The 13,154-nt window shown below is 32.3% G+C and overlaps 1 protein-coding gene and 1 long non-coding RNA gene across 5 annotated transcripts; one reads left to right on the top strand and one right to left on the bottom strand.

Moving 5' to 3' along the window:
* The first annotated feature begins 370 nt into the window (after positions 1–370).
* Positions 371–5,979, top strand: LOC111829912. Of its 4 annotated transcripts, none has more exons than XR_002833193.1 (16): positions 371–506; positions 745–855; positions 1,054–1,126; positions 1,266–1,329; positions 1,417–1,521; positions 2,765–3,119; positions 3,232–3,329; positions 3,406–3,472; positions 3,653–3,762; positions 3,888–3,938; positions 4,050–4,121; positions 4,319–4,440; positions 4,845–4,911; positions 4,997–5,123; positions 5,291–5,402; positions 5,773–5,979. It is a non-coding gene; the product is annotated as an uncharacterized LOC111829912 (long non-coding RNA). The 4 variants fall into 4 exon arrangements; XR_002833194.1 differs by having other exon boundaries at positions 371–511; XR_002833191.1 differs by lacking the exons at positions 371–506; positions 745–855; positions 1,054–1,126; positions 1,266–1,329; positions 1,417–1,521 and having other exon boundaries at positions 1,847–3,119.
* Positions 5,980–8,070: 2,091 nt separating this feature from the next.
* Positions 8,071–12,813, bottom strand: LOC17884624 (protein DOWNY MILDEW RESISTANCE 6). The gene is made up of 4 exons (XM_006288053.2): positions 12,467–12,813; positions 12,041–12,288; positions 9,038–9,362; positions 8,071–8,509 (listed from the first exon to the last, which is right to left on the bottom strand). Exons 1-4 carry the CDS (start codon positions 12,662–12,664, stop codon positions 8,252–8,254), a joined length of 1,029 nt encoding a protein of 342 aa, XP_006288115.1. The 5' UTR covers positions 12,665–12,813; the 3' UTR covers positions 8,071–8,251.
* Positions 12,814–13,154: the final 341 nt, after the last annotated feature.

The following is a 13,154-nucleotide window of genomic DNA, read 5'->3' as shown; positions in this document are numbered from 1 at the left end:
ATTTCCAAAAAGAGAAAAATTAAAACCAAAATCACCACTTTTCCTGCGCGCTGTAGCGCGGGTCAGGACCTAGTTTAGAACTTAAGAGGACCAATCAAAAGTTGTTAACGGATCATAAACCAAATTGTTTAAGTCGTGAATTGTAACGTTTAAGAAAAGATGGTTAGAATAAAGTTTAAAATAAAGTTCATAAACACAATTGCACACATAATTGTGACGTGTACAAAACTGGAATTGTTTTTTTCTTTTTAATAACGAAATGGGCGGTTCTTTCTTCTTTTTCAAATTTGAAACTTTCTTATTAAAACGAAATCAAAATCGACCCATTCGAAGAAGAAAAGCATTTCACAAGTCTCTCTCTCTCTCTCTCCCTCGCTATGTTTTGAAACCCTAAATTGAATTCTCCCTTTCGAAAAATGTCTGTAGAAGACGAGTGGCGATGCTCTTAATTCCCGACGATTACGATTTTGTAAAGAGCGTTCTCTCATTTCTCGTCGATTTCTAAGGTCAGGTACATGAGATCGATCAAACATTTGGATCCCAGATTCAATTCGAGTCAGATTTGATGATTCTGATCCTTCATTTCCGATTTGTGTTTCTCTGTTTCTTGATTCGATTACTGTTATTTCTTTTCTAACCCCGGAAGCGAAATCGATTTTGTCATTTTCATCGTGTTTTTTTCTCTTCTTTTTCAATTCAGTATTCGATAGCCTTTGTGATTTTGATTTGATTTGGTTTTGACAGATCGCGAGACTGGAAAGATGCTAAATCCGATGAGGGATGTTATCGAAGAGATGAACGGGAGATTTAATTGGCCAGAGCATCACCGTCAACGAGGAAGCGGCGGTTACGGAGGTTTGTTGGAATTTTTTAATCGGATTGATTGGGTTTTCTTTTTTCCTCCACCGTTTCGAATGGGTTGATCATTTCTCCAAAATTTCTTGTACCGATCGTAAACATAATAAATTCGAATTTGAATGTTAGCGATCGGGTGATTTCTAGGATTATTTGTCTACTCTTCATGATTTGTGTATGTTTTCTGGAACTATGTAGGAAGCGTAGAGTTTAATGGAGTTTGGATCTTCTGGAAATATGCAATATGTGGTGATTATATAATATATCAATGGTATATGGATATGGAGTTTTCATCTTCCAAGTTGTGTACTCCCCTTAAGGCTTCTCTTTGCATATTAGCTTGACAACTTCTGTAATGGATCAATCTTTTGCACATAAACTGTTTTTTTTTTTCTTTCTTTCTCTTTCAGCCAAGTGGACTTCTATTAAATGCAATGGACAGCACTCGTTTTACCATCCCTCCTAAGTTTTCAGGTTAGTTGATTTTATTCAAACTTTCAGATTTTGTTATATTGTAGTTGTATCGAACTTGCTTGTATTTATCCAAATGGTGATGAATAGTTTACAAGGCACTTTTGGACTTTCCAAAACTTAGTGATGGCACTGAAGCAATCAAGTCACGTTCTCTGACACTCTCAAAGTTTCATTTCTTGTTTATGAGTTAAGGTATGTTTTCGACACATGACCATGATTGATAGCATGTACATATATATGATCTGTCCACATTACTTTTGTTTTGTTTCATAAGTGCAGGACATGTAAACCTCAAAACCGGAGAACTCTGTATGCATTGATGCATACACACATCCATAAATGCATACATACATACAAACATTTGTACATACATACATGTATTCATTCATTCATACATACATGCATATATACATACATTCATTCATACATTCATTCATACATTCATTCATACATTCATTCATACATTCATTCATACATTCATTCATACATTCATTCATACATACATACATACATACATACATACATACACTAGACACATTTATTGCTTCTATGTATCTTCCATTCTTTGTCTAATACTCTGATTTTATGCTTACTTATTCCTTTTTTCTTGTTTCCTTGCTTAATTGGCTCATGCTTGCTTCCTTCCTTCTTATGCTTAGTCATTGTTTCATTGGTTTTTTTTTTCACTTCCTTATGTGCTCGCTGCCTTCCTTGATTATTTGTTTAGTATTTTCTTGCTTCCTTGTTTGCTTGCTCCCTTGTTAACATGCTTAACTTGCTTCCTCGCTTGACACATTTATTGCTTCCATGTTTCTTCCATTCTTTGTCTAATACTCTGATTTTATGTTTACTTATTCCCTTTTTCTTGTTTCCTTGCTTAATTGGCTCTTGCTTGCTTCCTTCCTTGTTATGCTTAGTCATTGTTTCATTGGGATTTTTTTTCACTTCCTTGTGTGCTCGCTGCCTTCCTTGATTATTTGTTTAGTATTTTCTTGCTTCCTTGTTTGTTTGCTCCCTTGTTAACATGCTTAACTTGCTTCCTCGCTTGACACATTTATTGCTTCCATGTTTCTTCCATTCTTTGTCTAATACTCTGATTTTATGCTTACTTATTCCCTTTTTCTTGTTTCCTTGCTTAATTGGCTCTTGCTTGCTTCCTTCCTTCTTATGCTTAGTCATTGTTTCATTGGGTTTTTTTTTTCACTTCCTTGTGTGCTCGCTGCCTTCCTTGATTATTTGTTTAGTATTTTCTTGCTTCCTTGTTTGTTTGCTCCCTTGTTAACATGCTTGTGTGTTTAATTTCTTACATAATGTGTTTCTTCCTTAGCTACTCCTATCTTTTTCCTTATTTTTAATCCTTAACTTGCTTGCTTATTTGCTCTCAGAAACTGTCTCAGTTTATCTTCTAATCAAATATGTATGTTGCGTTATATAGTGCTATGTTGCTGCTCAAATCATTACAGATGGAGACTCTTGAGCGTCTATCAAGGAAAAGTCTTCATCGTCATTAATGTCGGTACCACATAGACCGTTTGTTGATACCAGCCTCAGTGAATATTACCAAAAAGAAAGAATGAAGTTCTATGATCATTCTTCTCTCTTTATTTTCCTTTTTCATTAGCTAGCTCTAGAGATTTTACATGTATATGTACCAAGAGTTATACAAGGTGATCTTGTTTGTATCCAAAATATTTATTGGTTCGTTTTAATTGTTCAGGGTTTTGGTACTAGGCGTTGACTTGCAACCAGATCTAAAGTCTAGACCATAACCTAGCCATGAATTCCCCCTTGTAAGTTGTCATTTATTTGATCTCACAATTTCTTCATGGTGTTTGTTAATCTATGTATACATTTTCACTTACTGTACACTATTTTAATTGTATACCGTTTTGGAACTTGCAGATTAAAGCTCTTCACTCCGTTGCAAAGCAAGAAACAGACTTGTGGTAATTCGATAAAACATATTGGGGTCTTCGTTTTGATGGTTTTGTACTTACATAGTAAGTTTTTGTTCTGTTCACAAATCACAAGCATATATTGTCATGTATTTCTCAGAAATCATTATGCTTATTTCAGGTCTTTTGCAATGGACTTTAGAGACATAACTATCTTACGTTTCATAAGTTGATTTCTTCTTCCAAGTGTAATGCTCTAATTTCAGCTTAATCATTCAATTTTGCTTACTTTGAAGTAAATTTCTCTTTTCTTCTTTTGCAGTAGAAGATTATGTGGTCATGTGAATCCTCATAAACGAAAAACGTTCTATATGTCACACAGATCAATATGAGAAACTACTAACCAAATTCCATTGGCTTATTTTTAGGAAAATAGTCCTCCTCGATGTTGATGGTTCTTTTTCCATACAAGATGATTTAGACATTGTTTCGTCGTTTCTGGAGAGTGAAATATTAAATCGGGACTTACTTCAATATGGTATGTTTAATCTAATCCTAACAAGTCATTGTAACATGTTGATGGTTCTTTTTCCAAACAAAACGACATTGTTTTAGAGCAGCATAAAATTGTTTGCTTCAAATTATGATTGTGAAAATACACAGATGAAAAAATGGTGGAGAGTGAGAAATTACACCGGGACTGACTTCAATATGGTATGTTTAATCTAATTTTAACAAGTCTTTGTATCACTTTTGTGTTCAGGATCTTTGTTTTTCTCTTTTTGCATCAAGATTGATTGTTAACCTCTGTTATAACCGTCATAGATGGTTGGTTTCTTAGCTAGAAAAGTTCTCAGATGATTAGTGTTGCTGTTAAGGGTGTAGCTTGTTTGACATGTAAGTTTCTCTATTCATAGCAGAGTGCTTTACAATTTCCTTCCTCAACATTTCTTCTACAACTGTTGTTCCTTTCAAGAGGCTACAACTGTTAGTTGCTGCGAGTTAGCTATTTGTCTCATTTTTTTATCAAGGAGATTTGGTGAGCCCGTTTCCCTTACACTTACAAGTTACAATCAATCTATTTTGAAAAACAGGCATATCAAGGTTTGTTATAAGTGTTGCTGGCTAAATCACTTGTTGTAAGAGGAACTTAAAGAGTATGGTCAAAGGTTTATTGTAACGGCCAGAAGGAACGGAAAACAAGTTCAAATCCATGGTATGCTTCTAATATGTTTTTGTATAAACACAATATGCCTATGATCACATTTTTGGTGTCTAAATTTTAAATTTTACATTTCCACAACTTCGCCTTTCTCTCACAACATGCCTGATATATATAAGCAATGTGTCTGCATGTGTGAGAGACATTTGAGTTTATGTAGTAGCGAGATTTCAACATTTGAGTTTGTGTTTTGCTTATGCGGGTTCTTGTCCTCTTTTAAAAAATTCATGTTGGTATAATACATGTAAGACTTCTGTGGGAGATGCTCATCAACCATTTGGCCCGGAGGTTGTCAAGTCTGTATTCTGTGATGCATGAGAAATATGAAACTCTTGATAAAACATATGAGAGATTTTCTAACATCCGTGTTATGTCATACATCTTCTCTTGATTCTCAGATTAAGGAACGAAAAGAGAAAAAAATATGAAGATGGCTATGGCAAAACTAGATTTCAGCATTCAAGAGTACAAATTCAACTCAACTGACATATGTTCTCATAACAGTTTATGAATGCTTATGTACTGATTGTTCTTGGTTTCTGTATTCCAGGTTTAGCCCGTGGAATGATACAAAAATATCTTATGATATTTTGGATGAATATGAGGACAACGTTAGATGATAGATGGATGTGGAGTTCCATGGCCATAGCGAGGCGTTCTGTGAATTAAAATCTAAGGTATCCGCTTTGAGGCTGGTTATTATTATATACACGTTTTGGCAATATGTGTTTAGATCTAGCTATCCAGTTTGTTGACATAACAGATCTAAGGATAATATGACCTAGAGTCATATTAAAGTGAATTTATCACATTATGAGCAGCTTGACTTAATCGTGATAAACAGAGTTTTATGTGGGAAGACATCTAATCATCCGTGAATGAAAGAAACCTATAAGGAAGTCAAGAACCATATCAGTAAGCTGGCCATGAACTGCCTAAATCTCTGCATACCACTTGTAAGTCGTAATCTTCTTTTATCTTAAGAAGTCTTTAGAATGAATCGTTTCTCCAATTATCGTAATGTTGTTATTGATTGGTCCTCTTGTTAGACTAAAACTATTCCAATTGTAAGTTATGAAAACAAAACATATGTAGTTTCAGAAAGAAGTCAAGAACCATATAAGGAAACCGATCAGTACGCTCGCCAGGAAACAAATCAGACGTCTAATTAAAAAGAAAAAATAGCCTTGATTTCGATTTCTGGACTCAAATTCTAATTTCATAAGTTCAATCATTCTCTCAAGTTTGTTCATAATCGATTTTTCTGTTTAGTATTTCAACCTTTTCTTATAGCTTGACGCTATTGTCTCTTTTGTGTATATGCAGTAGCAGATATTAGCCAATGGACTAAATGGACGTATTTTTAAAACAAGTGAAAACTCTCTAGTGAGTGACCAGGTATGGACCCACTACTTTATCAATATTGTTCCTTGGTTTCCTTCGATAGTGTTTTCTCGATTGATATCTTGAATCTCCCCTTCATGTGTGCATACATTCATTCATACATTCATACATGCATACATGCATACATGCATACATGCATACATGCATACATTCATACATTCATGCATGCATACATGCATGCATGCATACATGCATACATGCATACATGCATACATTCATACATTCATACATGCATACATTCATACATTCATGCATTCATGATTCATGCATGTGTGCTTACATACATCATATGTTCATGCATATTGGCTTAAGTTCATTGCTCATTTGTTTGCTTCTTTACTTCTTGTTTATTTGCATTATCTGCTTGCTTTCCTCCCTTTCTAGTTTGTTTCTTTGATCTTGGCATAACTTGTTTGTTTGCTTTCTTCTTTGCTTATTTGATTCTTTGTTTCAATACTTCATTACTTTTTCACACCATATACATATATCTGGACTTATTTACTTGATGCTTTATGTGTTTCTTTGATATTTGCTTACGCAATCTGTTCATTCATTGCCTTCTTTGGTTCCTTACTTCCTTCAATGTTTCCGTACATATAGCTTCTTTCATTGTTTGTTTACAACCTTAATTTGTCCTCTCGCAACTTTCTTTGCTTTCGTTGCGTGTTTCTTTGATTGCTTCTTTACTAATGTTTTGTTGCTTTAAGTATTTAAAGAACAATTTAACTCAATTTAAAAGTACACAAACAAAAATAACTTTAATTTACATTGAAATATCACTAGAAAAAGTTTAAATATGAAAAAAAAAACACTGAAAATAACAAAAAATATTTAAACAAATAATCAAACAAATTAAATATATAAAATCACAAGATAATCTATAAACTATAAATAAATCACAAATAATCAAACAAATATATCGTTTGTTTATTCAAATATATAATTAAATAATAAAAAACAAAGGAGAATTCTCTTAAATACCACTAAAATAGGTATTTTCCAAAAATACCATTATGAAGTTTATTTTCCAAAAATACCACAAAACTTAAACTAAAACTTTTAATATTAAAAACTAATTTCTAAATCCTAAACACTAAACCCTATCCCTAAAAATTATACCCTAAATGTAAATAATCAACCCAAACATAAAAAAATAATTCTACATCTTCAAAATTCAAATTTTTTATGTTTATGGTATTTTTGGGAAAATAAAACTTTTGTGGTATTTTTGGAAATTTAAACAAATAGTGGTATTTTTGGAAGAAAACCTTAAATAATGCTATCTTAGGGAGTTTCTCAAAAATAAATTATATTAAATAACCCATGATTTTACTGTGGGAGTTAATTAATAAAGAACACTCAAATTTGTGTGATTGATTAAATCTAATTTTTATCTACCTGCAAAAACAATTACTATGATAAAACTATCTCTAGGAAATTAATTAAATTAATAAAGAACACTCAAATTTGTGTGATATGCCAAATAATATGATATATCGATTTTTTTTGTCAACATGATACATATGTCAATTTATTAATTTAATTAAATTACAGATATTAGTATTTGATATTTTTAGTAATTAATAGATATGCTAAATCGGTAACTCGTTATAATAAAAATAAAACTAAGTTGTATATATAATAAAAATTTGTAATGGCATTATATTATAATTTAAGTACATTTTTGTTATGTTCTGTACCTTCTAGTTATTAATAGGGAAATAAATATGATGTTTTGTAACCGATAGGTCTCCGAATACGGGTCAGCGCATAGGTCTCCGAATACGGGTCGAGTCGGATAATTTGGATATTCGAGTAGTTCAGAATTTGAAAAGAGTTACTAAAAATAAATGAATTACATTATGGTTCGGTTTGCTTCGGCTATCGGGTTTTCAGTTATTTTTTTGGGTTACCAAAATTAACTGAATATTTTAGATTTTTGGTTAGTTTGGTAAAATTAAGGTCGATTAGCTCGATTAATTCGGATTAATTTGGATAAATATGGTAATTCAGTTAATTTTGGGTATATCAGGTAGGGTAACATGAGTTATTTCAAGTAATGCAGGAAAAACGGTTAAATACGGGTAACCGATCGTTAAAACAAACTGAACCGAATAAACCAATAACCAATTATAATATATTCCGATCGGTTATCTTTTCTTAATTTTGGTTTTTGGTTCAGTTTGGAATTTTCAGTTTGATACTATTTCCATGGCTAGATTTAGTAATATATGTATTGCCATTGAACAACAAAACATTTCCTTTCGTTATTGTTATCATTATCTTAAGCAAAATATCGGTAGGACTATTTTTAAAAAAAGGGTATCGTAGTGTACAATCGAACATGAGTATGCCTACAAGACAAACACAAAGGCGAGAGACATATATGTAAAGTAGTAGCTTAAACGTCGGTCCGAAAGTTTTCGAGGCAATGTTCTTGGTCCAAATTCCTACTCCAAAACTTCTTGTAATACTCTGCGTAAGTGAAGTCTCTGTAGATTGGCTTCGTTTCGCTGTCCTCGGCTTCCCACAAGGATTTGGCCGGGCTCATGACCGCACAGTCAGCTGGGCATAGAAACGACGCCACAGACAGTCTTGGGTTTTCAGTGTTTGTCACAGCTCGATGCCAAACACTTTTGTATACTCCGTTACTCAATGCCTGAAAACACATATTTTTAGTTTTAAGATTTTTAATTCTTGATAAACATTATTTACAAAAAAAGGCATCGTGTCAATTCACTTATTCATTTGATAAAATGAAATTCAGGTTATAAGATTTTAAAACGTTTTTATTATTTTAAAAGGATCTTATGTATATATGATAATTATAAGAGAAACACCCTCAAATAATTGAAATAACTAAAATAAATAATCGAAAAGTATTAAACACTCTTCCTCCTTAATCCATCTTTTTTTGGTGATATTTTTTGTAAACTATCCCTATATCTAATTCTCTATCATTGTTATAAATTAGTGGGGTAATTGAGTGGAGAAACTATTTCGTAATGATTGGTAATTTCTTTGATGTTTAAAGTCAAACCCCATATATTTTTATGGGCAGAAACCATCCATTCTAAAGTTTTAAAATTATGGGCACAATAGAAACACTAGCCCACCACTCCTGTCTTAATGAGTGATATTCTGATACTTTTTTTTGGTTTAAACTCTATAAAAGTTTAATAAGTACCTGTAATTGGTCACCAATGTTGATGACAAAAGCATTAGGATGTGGGTTAACAGCGAACCATTGACCGTCGATTAAGATCTGGAGACCGCAAACAGTAGAGTCTTGTAGAAGAATGGTGAGTGCGTTTGGGTCAGTGTGAGCAGGTAAACCATAAGTGAGCTCAGGCTCAGGACATGGAGGATAATAGTTAACTGCCATGTGTTGACCTTGTTCACCAAGCACTTTCTTCAAGTAATCTTTTTCTAAACCTAAGCTCTCTGATATCAATTCCTCTATGTTAAATCCCACTTCTCTTACTTCTCTACTGTATTTACTCACCACTTCCCTACACAACAACAATTCACACGTATTAATTACCCAAATCTATTTAAAATTGTCAATAATTAATATATAGTAACACAAAATGGTTTTTTACTCTAATGCCGCTTTTTAAGACCGTTTTAAGAGAGTGATTAGTTAAGACTTAAGACTTCTAAAACAGTATGATATTATGACTTGGATTAATTCGTAAGCGGTTTAGTTTAATTTATATATAGAGCAAACAATAAATCGATACTTACCAAGTTTATTTCTACGTAAAAAATGAAATATATTATTAAGATTATACTTTATAAATGATATATAATCTACTTCGTTATTCGTTCTAACGGTAACCATGCGTTGCGACCCCGTCTTATAAGTTATAATATTTATAGTATTTTTCCTATTATTTAAGTAAGGGTCCTCCTATATCTGGACAGATCTGCATGCAAACTATTAAATGAATAGTGGAACACGTAACTCACGTTGTCTGTCAGCTTCGAAGTTCGGACAAACCCGAAGATTTGTGGCCAAAGAAATTACGAAAAGTAAAAGAGCATCGATTACATCGAAGACCAAGTCAATGAAAACATGAAAAAACAAAACCTATTTAAAAGAAGATTGCCATGATATCACGACGCTGACGCCAACGCGGTTAACACTGACGCCTCTTGCACATAAGTCACAAGACAACCACACATATATATTTTTATAATAATTTAAACCATTTCACTTATATAATTTTTATATTTTTTTACGCGTTGTGGTACTTTTAACCATGTCCACGTTCATAAATACTATAGAAAACTCCATTTAAGACTTCAAAACGTATACTATTATTTTATATGGATGTTTATCAAATTAAAAACTTATAGGTTTGTTTGAACAAGAAAAAAAACTACTAGGTTTAATAAATCTATAATACATAACGATTTACATTACTTGAGAACATTATGGGCTATGCAACAACGAAAAGACAAAAGAAAAAGATATTTAGATGTCTATATTTGTAAGACATACATAGTCACAAAAATCATTTATAATAAATTGTTGTCGCATCATTATTATTGTCCTAATTTATGTTTAATTGTCCTATAGCTAATTAACTAACCCTTGAATTAAAATATTACAATGCACTTTGGATGCCGGGTCTTAGCCGGTGTTGACTTGTTAACTTTTGTAACAAGGTCAGATCGATGTAGATTTGTCGGAATGACTCAGTTTAAGAGCGTTTTGGAATTTTTTGATCGTGTGGTTATGCTTCAACATCTCTACTTGTCAGTTTTCACCAACACATGCATCTTTATCGATCGAAACTTATATTTCAAAAGCAAATGTACAACGTACCGCACACACACACACACGTTGCTGTTCATAATCAGCTTCTATGGTCTACCGAACAAAGTCGGTTGAAGTAATTCACACGACACACGGGTTTGATAAAAAGTTTGTGAACACTTCTCTAGCTCATTCCTAATAAGGCCGACCAACAACGACAAGTACATATGTATATGCATAGGTATATTCGTGTTTTATGTATGCATGTAAAGATTTTAATAAATCTTGGCAGCCATGTGATCACATGGCGAACCAAATCAGAAAATACATAAACCAAATGGGACCACGAAGTTAAAATATCTTTAACCACATTGTTTTTTATCAGAGAGTCGGTTTTAAGAAAAAAACAGATATAGTTGACTCATATAAAGCGAATTTTCTTGTAATCATCAAATCTGAATCGACTTCTTCTGTGTATTTTAAGAGTTACACTTGCTGTTTTGATTTGAATATATTCATATGAATATGCCATTCTTCTTGTTATTAAAAATTCACGACAAATAGTCTAATCATGTGTACTAATAACGTGTTTGGATTCAAATTCGTATACTACTCTTAAATGTTAGATAGAAAATAATATTAATTTTGACCATAAAACATTATTTAAAACTAATATTAATTTACCAATTATAAAAGTATTACTAAAAAAATTATTTATAGTTTGTATATAATATTTAATACCGTTATATCTTTGCATTATTTCATAACCGTTTTCTCTTCTATTTTAGTTTTTTGTACCTATTAAATTTTTCATGCACATTGCAAATACATCTCAAAAGAAGTGTGGTAATTTTTTGGGGAGAAATCTACTTTGAAACACTTTAACGTGCTGATAGAGTTTATAAAAAATAAAATAAAAAAGAGAAAGAAAGAAGGCAACTTTTTCTGTAGTTTTGTTTTGTTCTGTTTTTGGGAGGAATCATTGCGCATAGAAAATGTTTAAAGGTATAAACCTCACCTCATATTCTTTTGTTTCTTTTTATATATGTAGCCTAGATGGTTCCGAAGCATTTTGGTTCACTAATAATGTATGGTATAATATAATTATATATAAAGGGAGTCACGATAGAATCTATTCAGATAAAGATAGTCTGAAAATAGCTAATAATATGCCTATTTTTGGCAATTCTGACACATTAAAATTTACCACTAAACAGAAACATGAAATACTACAATATACCATAAACCCTGATAGACCATTTTACCTATTTAAGTACATGCAACTCTTTTTAATATCGCCTATAGACTTGAAGTCAATATTTTAGGAAGATAATGCAAATATGCAATAGGAGTTATATGGTGCAAAAAAGAAAATGAATTTTATCGAAAAACGATATAAATAGAAGTAAGATTTAAAGTGCTTACTTGAATGAAGGAGGTTTTGATGGCCACTCATGGACATACTTGTGGATAGGATAACAATGGAGTCTAAGATAGTCTCTCCAATTGTTGACTTCTTCTTTCTTCACATTGAAGCTTGTCGATAATCTTGTTGTCCTCGTTGGATCGTCTGAGTACAACTTCATTTTCTCTTCCATAGACATGCTAAAAAACTCATGCGCAACACTCACCATATCATCTATTACTTGTTTGCTAACTCCGTGATTGGTAACCTATATTATGAACATATTAGCCGTGAAAAAAAAAATAATAATAAAGTTTTCGTATGTAAGTTGCAAATGATAATAATCAAACATAGAACTAGTCAAATGACAAGAAAACAAAAATGGTTCTTGATATTTTTGAGTTTTCTTGAATTACTATACAAAAAGCTTATAAGTGGTAGGGTACCTGAAAAAAACCAAAACGGGCACAAGCTTGGTGGGTTTGTTGGACTAGAAGAGAACGATCTGAGGAAGAGAGATCGATGAGAGGGAAATCTTCCAGTTGAGATACTTCGGAGAGACGTGGACGGTCGGAGATTGGCCGGACATAGTTTCCCGGCAAAGTAGTATGACGGAGACCGGTGGATATCAGCTTTGCGGCCATCTGATGTCAGAGAGGATTGATGAAAGAAGCAAAAAGGGTTATATAAAAGATAAATATGAAAAGCTTGACTTTAAGTAATGTATGCGTCTATGCGATGTGCATCTTCGAACATATCATCAGAATATATAAACAATGCAGTGTACTCGATCGGGTCCTACTCAATAAATTTTGTATGTATATTACTCGGCTGATTAATAATTCTTAATCCACCGCATATAAATGTATGGAGAGTGGTGTTATGTGGAATTTTTCGTAGAAGGACAAGGACAACTTTTGTAATCATAAGATTTGTGATCAGAAAAACTTGAATGTTAGAATAGTGAATTTTTGCACCAAAAAAAAAAAAAAAAAAAAAATAGTAATTACTTTTTATTTTTTGTTGGTAAGACAAGACTCTTCTTTCTTACGTACGTCCATCCGTTTCATAAAAGAATATCAATTTAAGTCATATTTTTGTTTCATAAATAGTATTATGTTGTATTTCCAACAC

Source organism: Capsella rubella, unplaced genomic scaffold, assembly GCF_000375325.1.
Source record: "Capsella rubella cultivar Monte Gargano unplaced genomic scaffold, Caprub1_0 scaffold_6, whole genome shotgun sequence".
Classification (NCBI taxonomy): domain Eukaryota; kingdom Viridiplantae; phylum Streptophyta; class Magnoliopsida; order Brassicales; family Brassicaceae; genus Capsella; species Capsella rubella.
Note: the sequence above shows the minus strand (reverse complement) of the source record. Positions and strands in the feature narration are given on the sequence as shown.